This window comes from Tenrec ecaudatus, chromosome 4, assembly GCF_050624435.1.
Source record: "Tenrec ecaudatus isolate mTenEca1 chromosome 4, mTenEca1.hap1, whole genome shotgun sequence".
Taxonomy (NCBI): domain Eukaryota; kingdom Metazoa; phylum Chordata; class Mammalia; order Afrosoricida; family Tenrecidae; genus Tenrec; species Tenrec ecaudatus.
Window position 1 is genome coordinate 17,005,776 of NC_134533.1, and position 16,867 is coordinate 17,022,642.

At 43.1% G+C, this 16,867-nt stretch overlaps 1 protein-coding gene across 2 annotated transcripts; it reads right to left on the reverse strand.

The window, feature by feature from the left end:
* Nucleotides 1-1,241: 1,241 nt before the first annotated feature.
* CLP1 (cleavage factor polyribonucleotide kinase subunit 1) lies at nt 1,242-16,159 on the reverse strand. Of its 2 annotated transcripts, none has more exons than XM_075545690.1 (3): nt 16,052-16,159; nt 14,434-15,061; nt 1,242-11,948 (listed from the first exon to the last, which is right to left on the reverse strand). In XM_075545690.1, exons 2-3 carry the CDS (start codon nt 15,037-15,039, stop codon nt 11,277-11,279), a joined length of 1,278 nt encoding a protein of 425 aa, XP_075401805.1. In that variant the 5' UTR covers nt 15,040-15,061; nt 16,052-16,159; the 3' UTR covers nt 1,242-11,276. The 2 variants fall into 2 exon arrangements, with proteins under 2 accessions (XP_075401805.1, XP_075401806.1); XM_075545691.1 differs by lacking the exon at nt 16,052-16,159 and adding an exon at nt 15,711-16,045.
* Nucleotides 16,160-16,867: the final 708 nt, after the last annotated feature.

The window sequence follows — 16,867 nt, forward strand, 5'->3', positions numbered from 1 at the left end:
TTTACAATCTCAGAAACCTACAGGGGCAGTTCTAGCCTGTCCCTTTGCATCAGAATTGACTTGGTGACAGTGAGTTTAGTGGGGTTTTGTTGTTTTAGTGAGGATCCAATAGAAGCCATAGTGGTGCAATAGTTCAGCTGCTAATCAGCAGGTCAGCAGTTTGAAACCAGCAGCTCTGCAGGAGAAATGTGTGGCAATCTAGTTCCATAAAGTTTTACAGCCTTGAAAACCCTTCGGGGCAGTTCTGTTTTGCCCTTCTTTGCATTGGGTTGGAACCTACTGAGCAGCAGAGGGTTTGTTTTGGGGATACCGGGAAATGCAGTATGTAATTCTGATTTTATTTCCATGAAATATTCTCCCTTCGAGTCATGTTATTACATTTCCTAAGGAAGAAGTCAAACTTCATCTTCAATTTCCTTGGATTTTAAGACTATTTCACTTCCTGAGCCTCACAGAGTAGGCCCATTCTTTTCCTTCCTACTAAAAGAATGAAAATCCACTGTCCTGTAGGTGGTTCCACCACGTGGTAATTCCATGCCATGTGTTACAGAGGAGAAGCTTAAGTAAAGCTGCTCCGTAGCATTTTCTTGACTATAATCTGTATAGACTAGAGGCAGAATGCCAGACCTTTCTTCCACAGATCCACTGGGTGAATTGGAACCAAGTTTTAGGTTAGTAACCAATTGTAGACCACTGGTGCCACTCAGGTACCTACTTTGAAGTGTTATTACGTGTTCTTGAGTCAATTTTCAACTCCTAAGACCCCATGTGACAGAACATCATACAGAATATCCCATAGAGGTATTTTCTAGGTTCTAGTTTATTTTAAGCTAGGAAACAGATTTGTTGTTGTTATTGTTGTACAGGTATCTTATTTGAGTCCTGTTTTCAATTTTTTTAAATCATTTTATTGGTGGCTCATACAACTCTTATCACAATCCATATATATACACATCCATTGTGTCAAGTACAACAAATTTTATTTTTCCCTTTCTTTGTTTTATTGGCACATAATCCACATATCATACAATTCAATAGTTCAATCATATCAACAAGAATTATACAATCATTATCCCAATCAACTTTAGAATTTTTTGTTTTTTGTGGTTCAGTCGCTTTTCAAATGAGTTTAGCAATCACAATCTGTTCTAGTGCTCCCTCCCCCCTCCTGCATACATTGTTTTCTCCCTCAACCTCCTCCCCCTCCCTATCTTCCACTCCCACCCTAGTAAATCCTTGCCTCAGTCATTATCTCTATGCATCTACTCCTCCTGTGCTTCACAAATTGGAAAACCCAAGGAAAACAATAAAAAACAAACAAAATTAAGTGGTAAGGATAAAATAGTAATACAACGATAAAAATACATGTAATGATTAAGAAAGAAAAAAACCACCATCAGTATTTAAAAGGCTAGGGAAGAAATTTTTGTCATGGAACAACCAAGAAATACTTGCACCTAGAACAATTTCAAGTTGGGTCATGAGGGAAATCAACTGACCAAATTAAGTAATCACAACTGCAATGATCTCTGATAGTAGAGCTGTTGGAGACCCTTCCCTGTGGCTCAAGGGGATCTGCCAGAGGCTTAATCTGACTAGGTACTCTGCAGATTGTTTTTGGCTCCCACTGTCTTCCATTTCCTTCTACAAATTGGATGTCTGCAATTTAGGCTCTGATATTTTCCCCTTTGTAATATTTGAATGTTGTTATTGTTGTCTTTGGATCACACAAGCTGGTGTGCTTTTTCCATGTGCACTTGACTCCTTGCTTATTTGGCTGCTTGTTTGCATACACGCTTTTAAGACACCATTCCAATTGATAGCTGGGTATCATCTACTTTTTTCACCACACTTTACTGTAGCACCCTTATCTTCAGTGATCATCATGAAGGGGAGTACCAAGCAGGAGCATGTTATCAAAACAAACTGTTCTTGGATTGGGGCTAGAGTTAAGTCGGGGTGCAGAATCCATCTGCTTGTTCCTTGAATAGATAGGATTGAGGTTTACTTTGGCTGTCATAGTATGACAAAATCAAAACCCCACTATAAACAAAACCAAACAAACTAAAGGCAGGAAAAACAAAACCCCATAGAAACAGAAAAGTAAAATATTGTCCATTACCCCCCTGGAGTATAAGGTAATTCCACCGGTAACATCAGTTTTTCTAATGACCCAGCACTCCCGACACTGTTGATATGAGTCTATGCAAGCACACTTCCACCGGGAGCTGCAACCCATGTGTTGTTGCTCCACACAGTTTGATCTCCCATTTGAGCTCTTAGATTGTAATCTTTGTAGAAGCTATTGAGCAGTGGTTTTCAACCTTCCTAATGCCTAACCCTTTAATACAGTTCCTCATGTTGTGGTGACCCCCAACCATAAAATTATTTTCGTTGCTCCTTCATAACTGTAAGTTTGACAGTTATGAATCATAATGTAAATATCTGATATGCAGGATGCATTAGGCAACCCCTGTGAAAGGATCCTTTGACCCCCAAAGGGGTCTTGACCCACAGGTTGAGAACCGCTGCTATGGAGCCACTGGATGGACTTGAACCACAAACCTTTAAGTTAGAGAACTAGTAACTTACCAGCATACCACTTAAAATTCTGTAAACAGTGATGTCTTCTGGTTTCTAAAAACTAAACCCATTGGCATCTATGTAGTCAACTCCAACTTCTAGTGACCCTATAGGACAGAGTAGAACTGCCTTTCGGATTTCTGAGGCTGTAAATCTTTACAGGAGCAGACAATTTCATATTTTTCCCAGAGGGTCTGGTGGATTCTAACTGCTGACTTTGCAGTTAGCAGGTCAGTCTGTTAACTAATATGCCATCATGCCCCCTCTCTCTTAGTCAGAAAGTGGTAACTGGGAGGGGGGCAGGGACTCATCCTGCCACTTCCCAACCATACATACTAAAGAACTCCTGTGGAATGCTACATTACTACTAGATGCCAAATTTCTAGTTGGACGAGTACCAACAGTGGCATTAATCCCAAGATTCAGAGAAATTCCATTTTCTTGCTAGTTTTCAAGTATCTACTGGTCCCAATAAAAATGTATCTCATGTATTTTGGACAGGTAATCAGGAGCAAGCAGGCCCTGCAGAAGAACATCATGATTATGAGAGGGTCAGTGAAAAAGTGGAAGACCGTCAACAAGACGGCTGGACACACTGGCTGTAACAATGGGCTCGTGCATAAGGATGATTGTGCGGTAGTGCAAGGTCAGGCCGTGCTTTATTGTAGTGTGGGGTGACTATGAGTCAGAACTGACGAGAGCACCCAACGACAGTATCCTTCATGGTAATTCCTGGAAAGGATGTTTCCTGAAAGGCTTTAACTGCTTCTGAAAAGTGTTCTACAGTAAAACTTAGGCTTAGACAAGGAGATAGGCAATCCACCAGTTAATTTGCTGGGGCCCTGGTGGCATAGTGGGTTATCCTTTGGTCTGCCAATCACAAGGTCAGCAGTTTGAAATGACTAGCTACGATATGGGGGAAAGATGAGGCTTTCTACAACCATCAAGAGTTTATCAGGGGAAGAAATGGGGAGCTGATATCAGGGGCTCAAGTGGGAAGAGAATGCTTTGAAAATGATGGTGGCGGCACATGTGCAAATGTGCTTGACACACTGGATGAATGTATGGATTGTGATAAGAGATGTAAGAGCCCCAGTAAAAGTATATTAAAAAAAAGAATTTGTCTACAAAACCCAAAGGGGTCATTCTACCCCATTCGATAGGGTCACTATTGACTCGATGACCGTGAGTGCATTACTTTGGTATGGGCATCAATTAATGCACTGTAGTTGAGCCCGTCTTGACTTTTCCAAACCCATTTCACTTGCGGTTTCTCACTCTTGGACTTAGCTAATCTGTCACAGAGAACCATCCTTGTCTTGCCAGCAGTAAAACCACCAATGACCTTTGTGTTAAATACTTCCATCCTAGCCTCCTTAAATGTGTTGGTGTTACAGGAAAATCCCTGCTGGGATCCCACTCCCTCTTGTCTATGAAAGGACTTCACTGCTGCATTTTCCTTTTAAAAATGAAAAGCACAGAAACAGTGTCAGGCACACATCCATTAATTTCACTGCCTCTGGAGTATAAGTATACTGAGAAACAGCGTCTTATCTAAAAATGAATGCCCATGACTCCACATCACCTTCCCTGGTGCGCCTCTGTTCTTTTCTAGTAAAGCTGCTTGAGTTATCCCTAGTTCCTGTGCTCACTCAGTTTACACTCTCTCTAACTTCTTCAACAGAGCATTTGTCCCCACTATTAGTCTTCAAAATCAAAAGTGAGATCCCTGCAAAATCGATAATCCAAATCTATAATTCATCCAAATCTTTAATCAAATCTCCTTTACTACTTGCTTCCCCACTACACAGCTTGCCATACATACTGTGGTAACTTGCAAATTGCTGTGGTTGGTGCTGGAAGCTACTCCATCAGTATTTCAGATACCAACAGGGTGACCCATGGTGAACAGGTGGATTTCAACAGAGAGTACAGACAACCAACAGACTAGACAAAAAGGGAATACTCGCTCCACTTCTGAGGGATTAGTCACTGAAAACCTGTGAACAGCAACAGCGCATGGTCTGATAGAGTGTCAGAGGATGAGTCCCCCAGGTTGGAAGACATTCAATACATGACGGGGAGAGAACTGCCTCCTCTAGGTAGACTCCACCTTAATGACGTGGATGAAGCAAAACTTTCAGGATCTTCATTTGCTGATGGGGCTTGAATCGCAGCAAGAACGAACAGTTGCAAACATCCACTAAAATTGGAAAATCTTGAAGTATAAATCTAGGAAAATTGGAGGCCATCAAAATTGAAATGGAACTCTTAGAGATCAATATTCCTAGGCATTAAGGAGCTGAAGTAGACTGGCATTAGGCATTTTCAATTGGACAATCATAAGGTTTACTATGCCAAGAACACATGGGTTACGCACACCTTAGTCCTCAAAGTGACATCTTTGCTTTTGAATGCTTTCAAGGGGTTCATTTGAATTTTTAACTGCTGCCTCTATAGGCATTGATTTTGCATCTAAGTAAAACTCAATCCTTGACAACTTGAGTATTTTCTCTAATTACCATGATGTTGCTTATTGGTTCATTTGAAAGGACTTTTCTTATGTTAAGATATATCCAAACTGAGTGCTATAGTGTTTGATCGTCATCAATAAGTGCTCCAAGTCCTCTTCACTTTCATCAAGCAACATTGAGTCACAGGTACTAAATGATCCATTCTAATGCCATGTTCTTCTTCAGAGTCCAACTACTTACTTCCTCAGCATAGATACGGAATATGGTGAAAGGACAGAACCCTGAGACAAATCTTCCCTAATTTGAAGCCATAGTCTCTCCTGGTCCTGTTTGAGCAAATGCCACTTGGTCTCCATTCAGGTTTCTGGAATTTCATTCTTTGCAATATTATTTTTCATTTGGTATAATCCATGCAGTTGACTAGTTAATAAAACAAAAATGGGCATCTTTCTGATATTCTGTCTTTAGCCCTATCAGATTCACCTGCTATCAGCAATGATATACCTCATCTTCCCTCCTCTTTTGAATCCCACTTGAATTTGGGGCAGTGTCGTGTCAGTTTACTGCTACAACTATTTAGGAATAATCTTCAAGATTTTGCTTGTGTGGCATATTAATACTTTTTTACAGTTTCCACTTTCTGTTGAGACACTTTTCTTTAGAACGGACTTAAGTGTGGGTCTTCTAGTCGGATGACTAGGTAGCTCATTTTCCAAATTTGACAGAGGCAAGTGAGCACATCAAGAACTGCATCCATGTGTTGAAGCATCTCAACCGGCATCCTGTAAATTCCTAGAATTTTGTTTCTTCCCAATTTCTTCAGAGCTGTTTGGACTTCTTCCTTTAATACAATCAATTCTTCTTAATATGCTACCTCCTGAAACGGTTCAAAGTCAGCCACTACTTTTTGGTACAATGACTGTATCTCATCTTTTGATGCAGCCTGTGGCATTTCTTATTTTGCCCATAGACTCCTTCAACACTGCAATTCAAGGCTCAAAATTTTTCTTCATTCAGCTTGAGAAATAGTGTACATGTTCTTTCCTTTCAGTTTTCTAGCACTAGGTCTTTGTTTTTTAGAGTTGCCAGATTTTGTTTTGTCAATCAAGTCAGTGAACCATCCAATAATTACCTGCTTTCATCGTCAGTTTTTTAAAAAACATTTTATTGAGGGCTCTTACAACTCTTGTAACAATCCATACAATCAGTTGCATCAAGCACATTTGTATATATGCTACCATCATTATTTCTTAGACATTTTCTGTTGAACCTTTGGTATCAGCTCTTTCCCCCCCTCTGCCCCACTCTAGCTCTAGGTCTTTGTACAGTTCATGATACTTTACTTTGTCCACATGCCCCCGGAATCTTTTGTTCACTCATCTCTTTTACTTATTTCTTCCATTTACTTTAGCTACTCTACATGGAAGAGCAAGTGTCAGAGTTGTTTCTGAAATCCATTTTTGCCTGTTCTCTCTCTCTCTCGTACCTTTATAGTGATATTTCATATATGATATCCTTGAAGTCATCCCAGTTTCTGGTCTTCGATCATTCATGTTTAATGCACCAAATTTGTTACTGAGATAGTCTCTGCCTTCAGGTGGGATAGACTCGGTGTTTTCTCTTCCTTTTCTTCAGCTTCTGTAAGAACTTGCACATGAGCAATAGTCTGTCCAAGTCAGCCCGTCGCCTTTTGTGGCTCCTATCACAGAGCTGCTGTATCATCTTTCCGCGGATGTACTTGGCTTGCTGATGGTGTATGCCATCTTGCGAGGCCTACTTTTACGGTCACTGTTTGTTTATAGTGATAGGTCAAAATTAGTCCTATAAAATTAAAGGTATTTCTAATGAGTAAGTTTTTGGTTTTGCAAAATGCTGCCATGCAGTCTCTGGTAGTGATTCTCTTACCGAAGCCATGTTTCCCAACTACTGCTCCTTCTGGTTTCCTATGCAGTGTTGCAGTGGGCTTGACAGTAGTGGGTTTGGGACTCCTTCTTGCTTCCAACTTTCATATTCCAGTCACCATGAATGACCAGTGCATTTTGATGGCATGTTTGATCAATTTCAGACTGCAGATGTTATAAATTATTTCAGCTTCTTCTTCAGTGGCACTTGTGGTTGGCACATAAATCTGAATAGTTATATTAACTGTTCCTTATTTGACTATACATTTTATTCTATCGTTGACAGAATTGTACTTCAGCACAGACCTTGAAATGTTCTTTTCGACAATTACTATGCTGCTGCACCTGTTTGTCACTCTTGGCGTAGTCCTCACTTACTCACAGTCATAGAGTGGATTCTAATTCTTAACAGCTCTATAGGACAGAGTGGAACTCCCCATGTTCTAAGGCTGTAAATCTCTATGGGAGCAGAAAGCCTCAACTTTCTCTCATGGAACATCTACTAGGCTTCAGCTACAAACTTTTGTGGCTAGCATATGAATGCATAAGCCACTTTCCCATTCAACACAACCAACACCAGTCCAACACTGTACCAAATGAACTATCAACAGTCCATTTTAGGAGGTAGCATTTGAGCAAGAATCTCTGGTATTGAAAGAAGTTCAAACTATACTGAATGTGTTAGCCTAAAACACGGCTTCCAGGAATTGACAGGATACCCATTGAAATGTTTCAACAAGTTGAAGCATTCTGGAAGCACTCATTTCTCTATGCTAAGAAAGTTGGAAGACAGCCACTTGGCCAACTGACTGGAAGAGATCCATATTTGTGCTTATTCCAAAGAAAGGTGACCCAACAGCATGCTCAAACTACAGAGCATTGTCATTGATATCGCACACAAGTAAAATTTTGCTTAAGATCATACAATGGTTGCAGCTGTACATTGACAGGGAGGGAACTGCCAGAAGTTCAGGCCAGATTCAGAAGAGGATGTGGATGTTAGGTGTTAGGTGGATGTTAGGTGGATCTTGGTTCAAAGCAGAGAATACCAGAAAAAATGTTTACTTGTTTTTCATTGATATGCAAATGCATTTGATTGTGTGGACCATAATAAACTGTGGATAGCCCTTTAGAAGAATGGGAATTCTAAACACTTCATTGTGCTCATTTTGAACGTGTATGTGGATCAAAAGGGAGTTGTGCGAACAAAACAAGGGAATACTGTATGGTTTAAAATCAGGAAAGGATAGGGATGGGGGAGCGGGGAGGGAGGAGAAAAATAGAGGGCTTGATGCAAAGGGCTTAAGTGGAGAACAAATGCTTTCAAAATGATGAGGGCAAAGAATGTACAGATGTGCTTTACACAATTGATGCATGGATGGATTGTGATAAGAGTTGTATGAGTCCCTAATAAAATGTTTTTAAAAAGAAAATAATAAAATCAGGAAAGGTCTGCATCAGGGTTGTATCCTCTTATCATACTTGCTCAATCTATATGCCAAGCAAATAATCAGAGAAGCTAGATTATATGAAGAATGTGGCATCAGGATTGAAGGAAGGCTTCTTAACAGCCTGCAGCATGCAGATGACACAATTTTGCTTGCTACAATGAGGACTTGAAGCACTTGCTAATGAAGATCTAGATTGTAGCCTTCGGTATGGATTATAACTCAATGTAAGGAAGACCCAAACCCTCACAACTGGACCAATAGGTAACATCATGATAAATGGAGACAAATTTGAAGTTGTCAAGGATTTTGTGTTGTTGGGATCCTCAATCCATGCTCAATGGAGACAGCAATCAAGAGATCAAAAGATGAGTTGAAATAGGTAAATCTGCTGCACAAGACCTCTTTAGAGTATTGAAGAGCAATGAAGTTACTTTGAGGACTAAGGTGTACCTGACCCAAGCCATGGTATTCTCCATGGCCTCATATGCATGTCAAAGTTGGACACTGAATAAGGAAAATCATAGAAGCATTTGAGTTGTGGTGCTGGAGAATGTTGGAAGTACCAAGGACTACTAAAAGGACAAGCCAATCTGTATTAGAAGAAGTGAGGACAGGGTGTTCCTTAGAGGCAAGAATGGTTAAGACTTCATCCTACATACTTTGGACATATGATCAGGAGACCAGTTCCTGGAGAAGGCTATCATGTTTGGTAAAGTGGATGGTTGGTGAAAAAGAGGAAGGCACTGAATGAGACAGATTGGCAGTGGCTGCATCAATGGGCTCAGGCATCGGAACCATTGTGAGGATGGCACAAGACCATGCAGTGTTTCGTTCTGTTGTGCACTGGGTTGAATATAGGTCAGAGCCCCTCAATGGTACCTATCAATACTACTGGTCCAGCTCAGTTCATTAATACCTAGAATATTTATCTCCAAGCATTCCAGATTACAGCCCAGGAAACCTAAATCATATCTGGCAATTCTACTCTGTCCTTTAAGGTTGCTGTGATTCATAATTGCCTTGCACACAAATATGGCAACCCTACAATAGACTATCAAAGTAGACCTTTGTCATCTCACCCAGAAATTATGCATTTTGTTATTATTTTTCCACACAACTCCCATAAACAAGTCTTGGCGATTGCATTTTCATTTATCCCAAAGCAGTGTACTTACTAGCTCTCTTACCTTGATTTTCACATTAACACCACACACAGGTTTCCCAGCTGGTGATCTTACTCATTTCTATAATCCATGCTCATGAAGCAGTGATCTTCTCCAAATAGCGATTATTCCTTCCCTCTCTTGTCGTACCACCCCCATGTTTTTCTACTGCCCTCAAATTCTTCATCCTGAATCCTCAAAGCCCCGTTTCCTGATCTTTGTTCCCCTCCAGCCTCATCTTGAACCACTTTCCCCTGGTTCCCTAAACACCAACTCCACCAGACTTTCTCTTCCCCGAGTACATCACGCCTGCTCCTTTCTGAGAGTGTTGCATAGATTCCTCCTCCGCTAGGAGTCTTGCTCATAATTTCATGTGGCCTTCCAGATTTTCCTTGAGAGGAGTTTGCTGAACACCCGATCTAAAGTCATCTTCCACCCTCATGTTACCCAATTTTGAGTCTCTATCTAGCACTTATCTTTTTTCTTGTTCTACAATGTGAGCAAGGTTGGTGCCGGAATGGTCCATGTTTCATTCTGTGGTGCATAAGGTCAGTAGGAGTCAGAAGTGACTTCATGGTGCCCACCAACAGAAGCTCCCCTAAGAATCTACCTTGTTCTAGATCCAGAATGCTTCTTGGAAACAGTGGGTACTCAAATGTTTGTTGAAATAAAGAATAGATGGTTGAATAGCATCAGGCACTTGTTAAATAAGCCAAATTCAAACTAGGAACAGCAGTCTTCTAAGAGATCATAGAGAAGGGGCTTTCCCAGTTTCTTTCTACTAGAATGCTCAAATTACAACCAAATAAACAAAAAAGAGTTGCAACTGAGAACAAATCTCTGGAAAATGACTAGATCTGAAATCTTATCCGCGTCTACTCCCATCCTTGAAATCCCCACAGTAAACCCAGCACTGGGAAACAGATTAGCATCCCTCTCTTTGGATAAAGGAAAGGGAGAGCATCATCAAAACATTTGCTTAGGTCACAGTTGGGTTCTTGGTTCTCCTCTCCTCTCAGCATGTTAACAGTACGTCATTCCAATGTTATCACAATTCTTTTATCAACCATCCAACAATGTTACCACAATGCTTTGTCAACCACCCAACCAGGTGCTGTCGAGCCAACTCCCACTCACAGCAACCTGTGTGTGTCAGGATGGAACTGTGCTCCATAGGGCTGCCACTGGCTGACTCTTTGGAAGCAGATCACTAGGCCTTTTGCCCACTACAATGCTTAAGGAAAGAAACTGAAAAATTACAACTCCTGTGATGTGCCAAAGATATTTATGAAAATATTTTCTTCCATGTTTGTTACTGTTTTACTTCCAAGTTTGTTACATTTTACTATTAGAGTTACTCTAATTCACATTTCATCTTGAATTGATAACACAGCAAGTTTTGTAGACTACCAAACCAAGGATAAAAAAACCCTCTTAAAAACTAGTCCCCATAATAAAAGCACAGTGCAAGAAACAGGATTTTCCATGGTCTTGGAGAATTCAAATGGGCATTGTAGGTGGTGTTCCTTTTAGTTCCCGTCTAGAATCATTACCACCACATGTTTTAAGAGGTAGACTATATGCTTTCTGTTCAGTCAGCTATTTACTGGTCATGCTGGACAACAGATATTCACCTCTCAGCCCTTCTGCCTTTGCTGACAGTCAGGTCTCTGGGTCCTAGGAAGTAAGGCTTTGTGCTGACCTCTACTTAAGATCCATGAATCGGATATCCATGATGAGAAGGAAGTTCTTAGGCAGTGGGCGGGGGGCTGGAGAGAGGACGGTAAACACTTGATGCTCCAGGTCCACACTGGTCACCACAATGAAGCCAGCAACACTGGTCTCTGAAAGGTTCTCTTCTGTGCCCTCCGCAGTGCTAACACTCAGGAGGTGATGCACCATATCTCGGCCTGGGGTGACAGGTACTAGCTTCAGTTGATTATCCTCCTGAGACATGCCCAGTGGCAAGCAGGAGTCTGGGATGGTGGGCGCCCCGACTTTGTAGATTTTCACATCTGAAAACTTGACATTGAAGGCATGGGGGTAGAAACAGCCTCGGAATCCGTAGAAATACTCCCGGATACGTTCATCCCTACATTCCCGCCTGAAGTCCTTGGAGCGCTCGACTACACCCCCTGATTTGGGGAGCAGCACAGTCCGTACAAAGTGGGGCAGGTCCCGTTTCAGTTCGTTGTACAGCCGTTCTTGATCCAGAACCACAACCACATCTACCTCAAAGGCTGAGGCTGCGTGCACCAGAGCCTGGTAGCCAGAGCCCTTGACCCAGCCACAGGTGTTAATGACACAGCCACTCACAGAGGCCCTCCTGTTCACCTCACACCTTTGGTTGAACACGTCTGCCAGACGAGATGTAATCTGCAGAAGAAAGGACGAAGGTGAGAACCAAACAAAACAAACCCAGGCTATTTAGGATAAGTTAAGGTTGACTACAAGGGGAAAACTGGTTGCTGTTTCACCTAAAGTTATTTCTATTTTATATTACTTCTTTAACTCCATTTTATGTCCTAAGTAGAAATCATTGAGTCCATTGCTAAGAATTAACAAAAATCTCAATAAGTAATTAAAAAAAAAAGAATTAATAAAAACAAAAAACATGAAACCCAGGTAGGGATTGTGCATGACAGTGGGACAGGAGGAAAGTCAAAGGAAATAGAGGAAAGAGCTGGGAGGCAAAGGGCATTTATAGAGGTCTAGAGAAAGGCATGTGAATATGCAAATATATTTATATATGAGGAGGGGGAAATAGATCTATGTGCATATATTTATAGGTTTAGTATTAAGGTAGCAGGACACTGAGCCTCCACTGAAGTACTCCCTCAATGCAAGAATACTTTTTTCTGTTAAATTGGCATTCTATGATGCCCACCGCCCCGACACAACCGCTGAAGACAAAGCAGATGATTATGCAAATGTGAAGAAAGCTGATGGCACCCAGCTATCAAAAGATATAGCATCTGGAGTCTCAAAGGCTTGAAGGTAAACAAAGCGGCCATCTAGCTCAGAAGCAACAAAAGCCCACATGGGAGAAGCGTACCAGCCTGTGAGATCACGAAGTGTCAAAGGGATCAGGTATCTGGCATCATCAGAACAAAATATCTTATCACAGTGAATGTGGGAGGGAGTGCGTAGTGGAGACCCAAAGCCTATTTGTAGGCCACTGGACATCCCCTTACAGAGGGGTCTTGGGGGAGCCAAGCCAGTCAGGGTGCGATGTAGCAACGATGAAACAAACAACTTTCCTCTAGTTCCTAAATGCTTCCTCCCCCCTCCCGCCCCCACTATCATGATCCCAATTCTACCTTACAAATCCGGCTAGACCAGAGGATGTACACTGGTACAGATAGGAACTGGAAACACAAGAGAATCCAGGGCGGATGATCCCTTCAGGACCAGTGGTGTGAGTGGAGATTCTGGGAGGGTAGAGGGAGGGTGGGTTGGAAAGGGGGAACCAATTACAAGGATCTACATGTGACCTCCTCCCTGGGGGACAACAGAAAAGTGGGTGAAGGGAGATGTTGGACAGGGCAAGATATGACAAAACAATAATTTATAAGTTATCAAGGGTTCATGAGAGAGGGGGAATGGGGAGGGAGGGGAAAAATGAGGAGTTCATGCCAGGGGCTTAAGCGGAGAGCAAATGTTTTGAGAATGATGAGGGCAATGAATGTACAAGCATTGATGTATGGATTGTGATAAGGATTATATGAGTCCCTAATAAATTAATGAGTCCCTAATAAAACGATTAAAAAACAGTGTTACTGAGTCAGTTCTGTCTCATAAGAACCCATGTCGTGGAGTAAGAACGGCTCCAGGGTTTTAATCTTTACAGAGCTTGGTCTCAATCTTCACAGAAGCAGATCTCCAAGCCTCTCTCTTCCTTAGTACTGCATGATGGGGTCTAACTGCCAACTTTGGATACGTGAGTCAAGCACAAACCATTTTTGCTAACACTGAGAACTTTACTAACAGGTCTACAGAAATTTTTAACACCTGAGGGTGGACATTAAAAAGTATTGTTGAATATTCACAGAAACCCTTATTAAACAAAAATATCAAAATGTATAGCTACTGTTTCTCAACACAGCCTCCCAATAGGCCTTCTGATGGTGCTACTTCCATCTCTCTACCCCTTCCCTGAAGAATTCTGTGTGCTTTGATTTACACATTAAAATGGCACTTTTAGCATCCTCAAAGGGCTGAAATTGTGTTCCTTTGAGTTTCGTGAACATTTCCCAACAAAATTTTCATAGGCCAGCCCTTGCCATCCTGGAAAAAAAAAAAAAAGAGCAGGTGCATCGTCATGAAGGAGAAAAAAATTTCCTCAGTGCCATTTTCTTGTCCCACCTTTAAACCAATGCAGTTTTCTATTTTTAAAAAATTTCTTCCTAATAAGTCCTTGTGATCATCCTGTGGGTTTGGAGAGAAACAAAGATGACCCCTTTTGGATCCCCCAAATCAGAGGATACAACCTGAGCTGACCTCTTTGCCTGGGGTTTAATTGGCCCAATGGGTCCCCTTGAAGCTAATGATGGGGCCTTTTTTGGAAGGCACCCTAGGGAGACCAAGACCAGTGTTTAACTGAGATAACTTGTTTGCAGCCATCCGCTGCTCACAGAAACATGTTTAAACACATCCCATTTGGAATAAAGCCATGCACATTTCACCTGGAAAGCTACTAGCTCTATTTCTTGGCTCACCCGCTGGTGTGTGAAATGGCCTTTTCTGAAATCACACAGCAGTGAGTTCCAGCCGAGGGGGAGTGGACAGCTGCACACAATTTCAACTGGCACACAAGTGTTCGACACACACAGCAATCCCTCCCTTCCCCCCAAGCTCTGACCTTGTTATAAAGCTTGATGTTGGTACCAGGAGTGGTGGAGCCAAAATGATAGACCAAAGGAGCCTGAATAGAAAAGCCTTCTTCTACATCGGCTGGCCGTTCAATGTAGAGGGCCCCCATAGTGCCAGGGATGGACACAGAGCCCTGACCCACATCCAGCTCCACGTAAGTGGGACGGCGGCCCAGACGTACTGCATAGTTGAGCAGCAGACGGCACACTGTGGATTTGCCCACATCTGTGGGGCCCACTACCATCACCCGGGGACCTCGCTCTTCTTCCTTCTCCGCCTGCCTCCGCATCTGCTCCAAGGCGGTGTGGGTGTTGAGGTACAGTAGCATAGGGGTATCCTTGGAGACATAAGCCACCTCAGTGCGACCACTCAGCTGGACAGAACAGCCATGCCAAGTGAAAACAGCCACCTTGGCACCAGCATCAAAGGTGAATTTCTTGTTCCGGGTTAACTCTGTGCCGAAGATTTCTGCCATGCCAGCCAGCAGCTCCAACTGAACCGACTGGGATGCCTCCACCTCAAAGCGAAGTTCTGTCTCTCGCTCTAGTTCAAACTTAGTTGTCGGCTTCTTGTCGTCATTCGCCTCGTCTCCCATCTTGTGGGTGTAGCTGCTAGGCCTGAAACAGAAACTAAATCTGAAATACAAACCCCAAACCTCACACTAAGTAACAGAAAGGAAAACCACACAAATTAAATATCAAGTCTCCACATAAGACAGAGACCACCAGTGTAAAACATGAAAAAAATACATATAAATTATCAAGGGTTCATGAGAGAGGGAGGATGGGGGGGCGGGGAGTAATACCAAGGGCTCACATCGAAAATGTTTTGCACATGATGATAGCAACATAAGTACAAATGTGCTTGACACATGGATGAATGTATGGATTGTGATAAGAGCTGTATGAGCCCCATTAAAATGATTACAATAAAAGGAAAAATAAACTTTTTTATTACACAAAAAAGACCGATGTTCAATATCCTCCAGTGAACGTTCTCTTACCAAACACCCATCCACACTGCAACTAGAATGTTACCAATCACCCATCCACACCTCAACTAGAATGTGAGCGTTAGACGTGTTTATTTTTGTACTTCCAGTGGCTAGAGTGAGGCTAAACCAACCCGACACCTCAAGAAATACACTGACTGAATATCGATCTTACGGCAAGAAAGGACTGTGCTTTGAAGGCATCCATCGACTAGGTGAGTAATCTAGACTTGAGAACTTTACAACAAATTCAATAAATGCGACTCCCCACCCACCTTCGTCAACCAAAGCAGAAAGCCTTCAACTCAGACGCAACGCAGAATACCGGGTCTGGATTTAGAAAACAGCGTAAGGCCCGGCTCTGCAACTATGAGCGGTGTCTTTCGGCAAATGACTGCCCTGCATCTACAGCTTCCTCCGCTGTAAACTGAGGGCACTTCCACTTCCTCACACACAGGGCTGTCCCGTAAGACAAACCGCGGGAAAGGTAAAAGGCACTTCAGAAACTTGGACAGCCGAGAAACCGTCCAGAATTCGAGCAGATTCCCCACCGCAGTTCTAGCTCCAACATTCGCCTCAGCCTCCGGCGGCGTTGTTTAGGAGCTCATTCTCTCACCCGCACGATCTAGAGTCCAAATCGGCCAACAAGAAGTTCTCAAACAGGGTGCCCGAAGAAGACCAGCGCCACGGCGCGCTCGCCCAACGCCACGCCGGAAACTAGCGCGCTTCCGCACTAGCGCAGTGCAAGTAGACGTGTTCTCGCGAGAACATACGGGCCAGTGCCGGACCAGCGCGTGCGGGCGAGGTCGCCCAGAAGCTAGGTCTTGTGGGAGTTGTAGTCAAAGCATTGTTTTGATCGTGACGCCAACGGTGGGTGGGGCCGCAGTAGAGATTATGCGCGAGTCCGTGGGCGGGGCTAAGGACGGGGGCTACGCCCCCTACCAGGCGTGGCCTGTCTGACCCGCCAACCGACTCCGAGGTGCGGCGCTTGCGGGGTCTGGTTCGCACGCCCAGCTCACCTGCTGCCTGGGAAAGGGGAAGGGCTGGCCAGGGCGGGGAGGGGACGTCCACCTGGTGGGTCCCACGGTGGTCTGCTTGGCGGGACAGTCAGCCAGGAAGGGGAAGAGTTAGCCAAACTCCGTGTGGGCCAGAGGAAACAAGAGTAGGGAAAGTGGGAAAAAACAGCCTGTTAAATAAACTGACCTGTCCTCCCCTCTGTGACATGGCGCTTGACACAGGGCATTAAAAAAACGAATGTTTTAAAATAAGAGAAGTAACTCCCAAGAGGTATCTTTCAATTCTTATTAAGTCATTCAATACCCAACAGCCTTTCTTGCACAGAGCAGGACATTTTGCTGGAGACTGCTCCCCTCCCTAACACCGCTGGTGGCGTAGTGGTTATCCTTTGGGCTGCTAATCACAAGGTCAACAG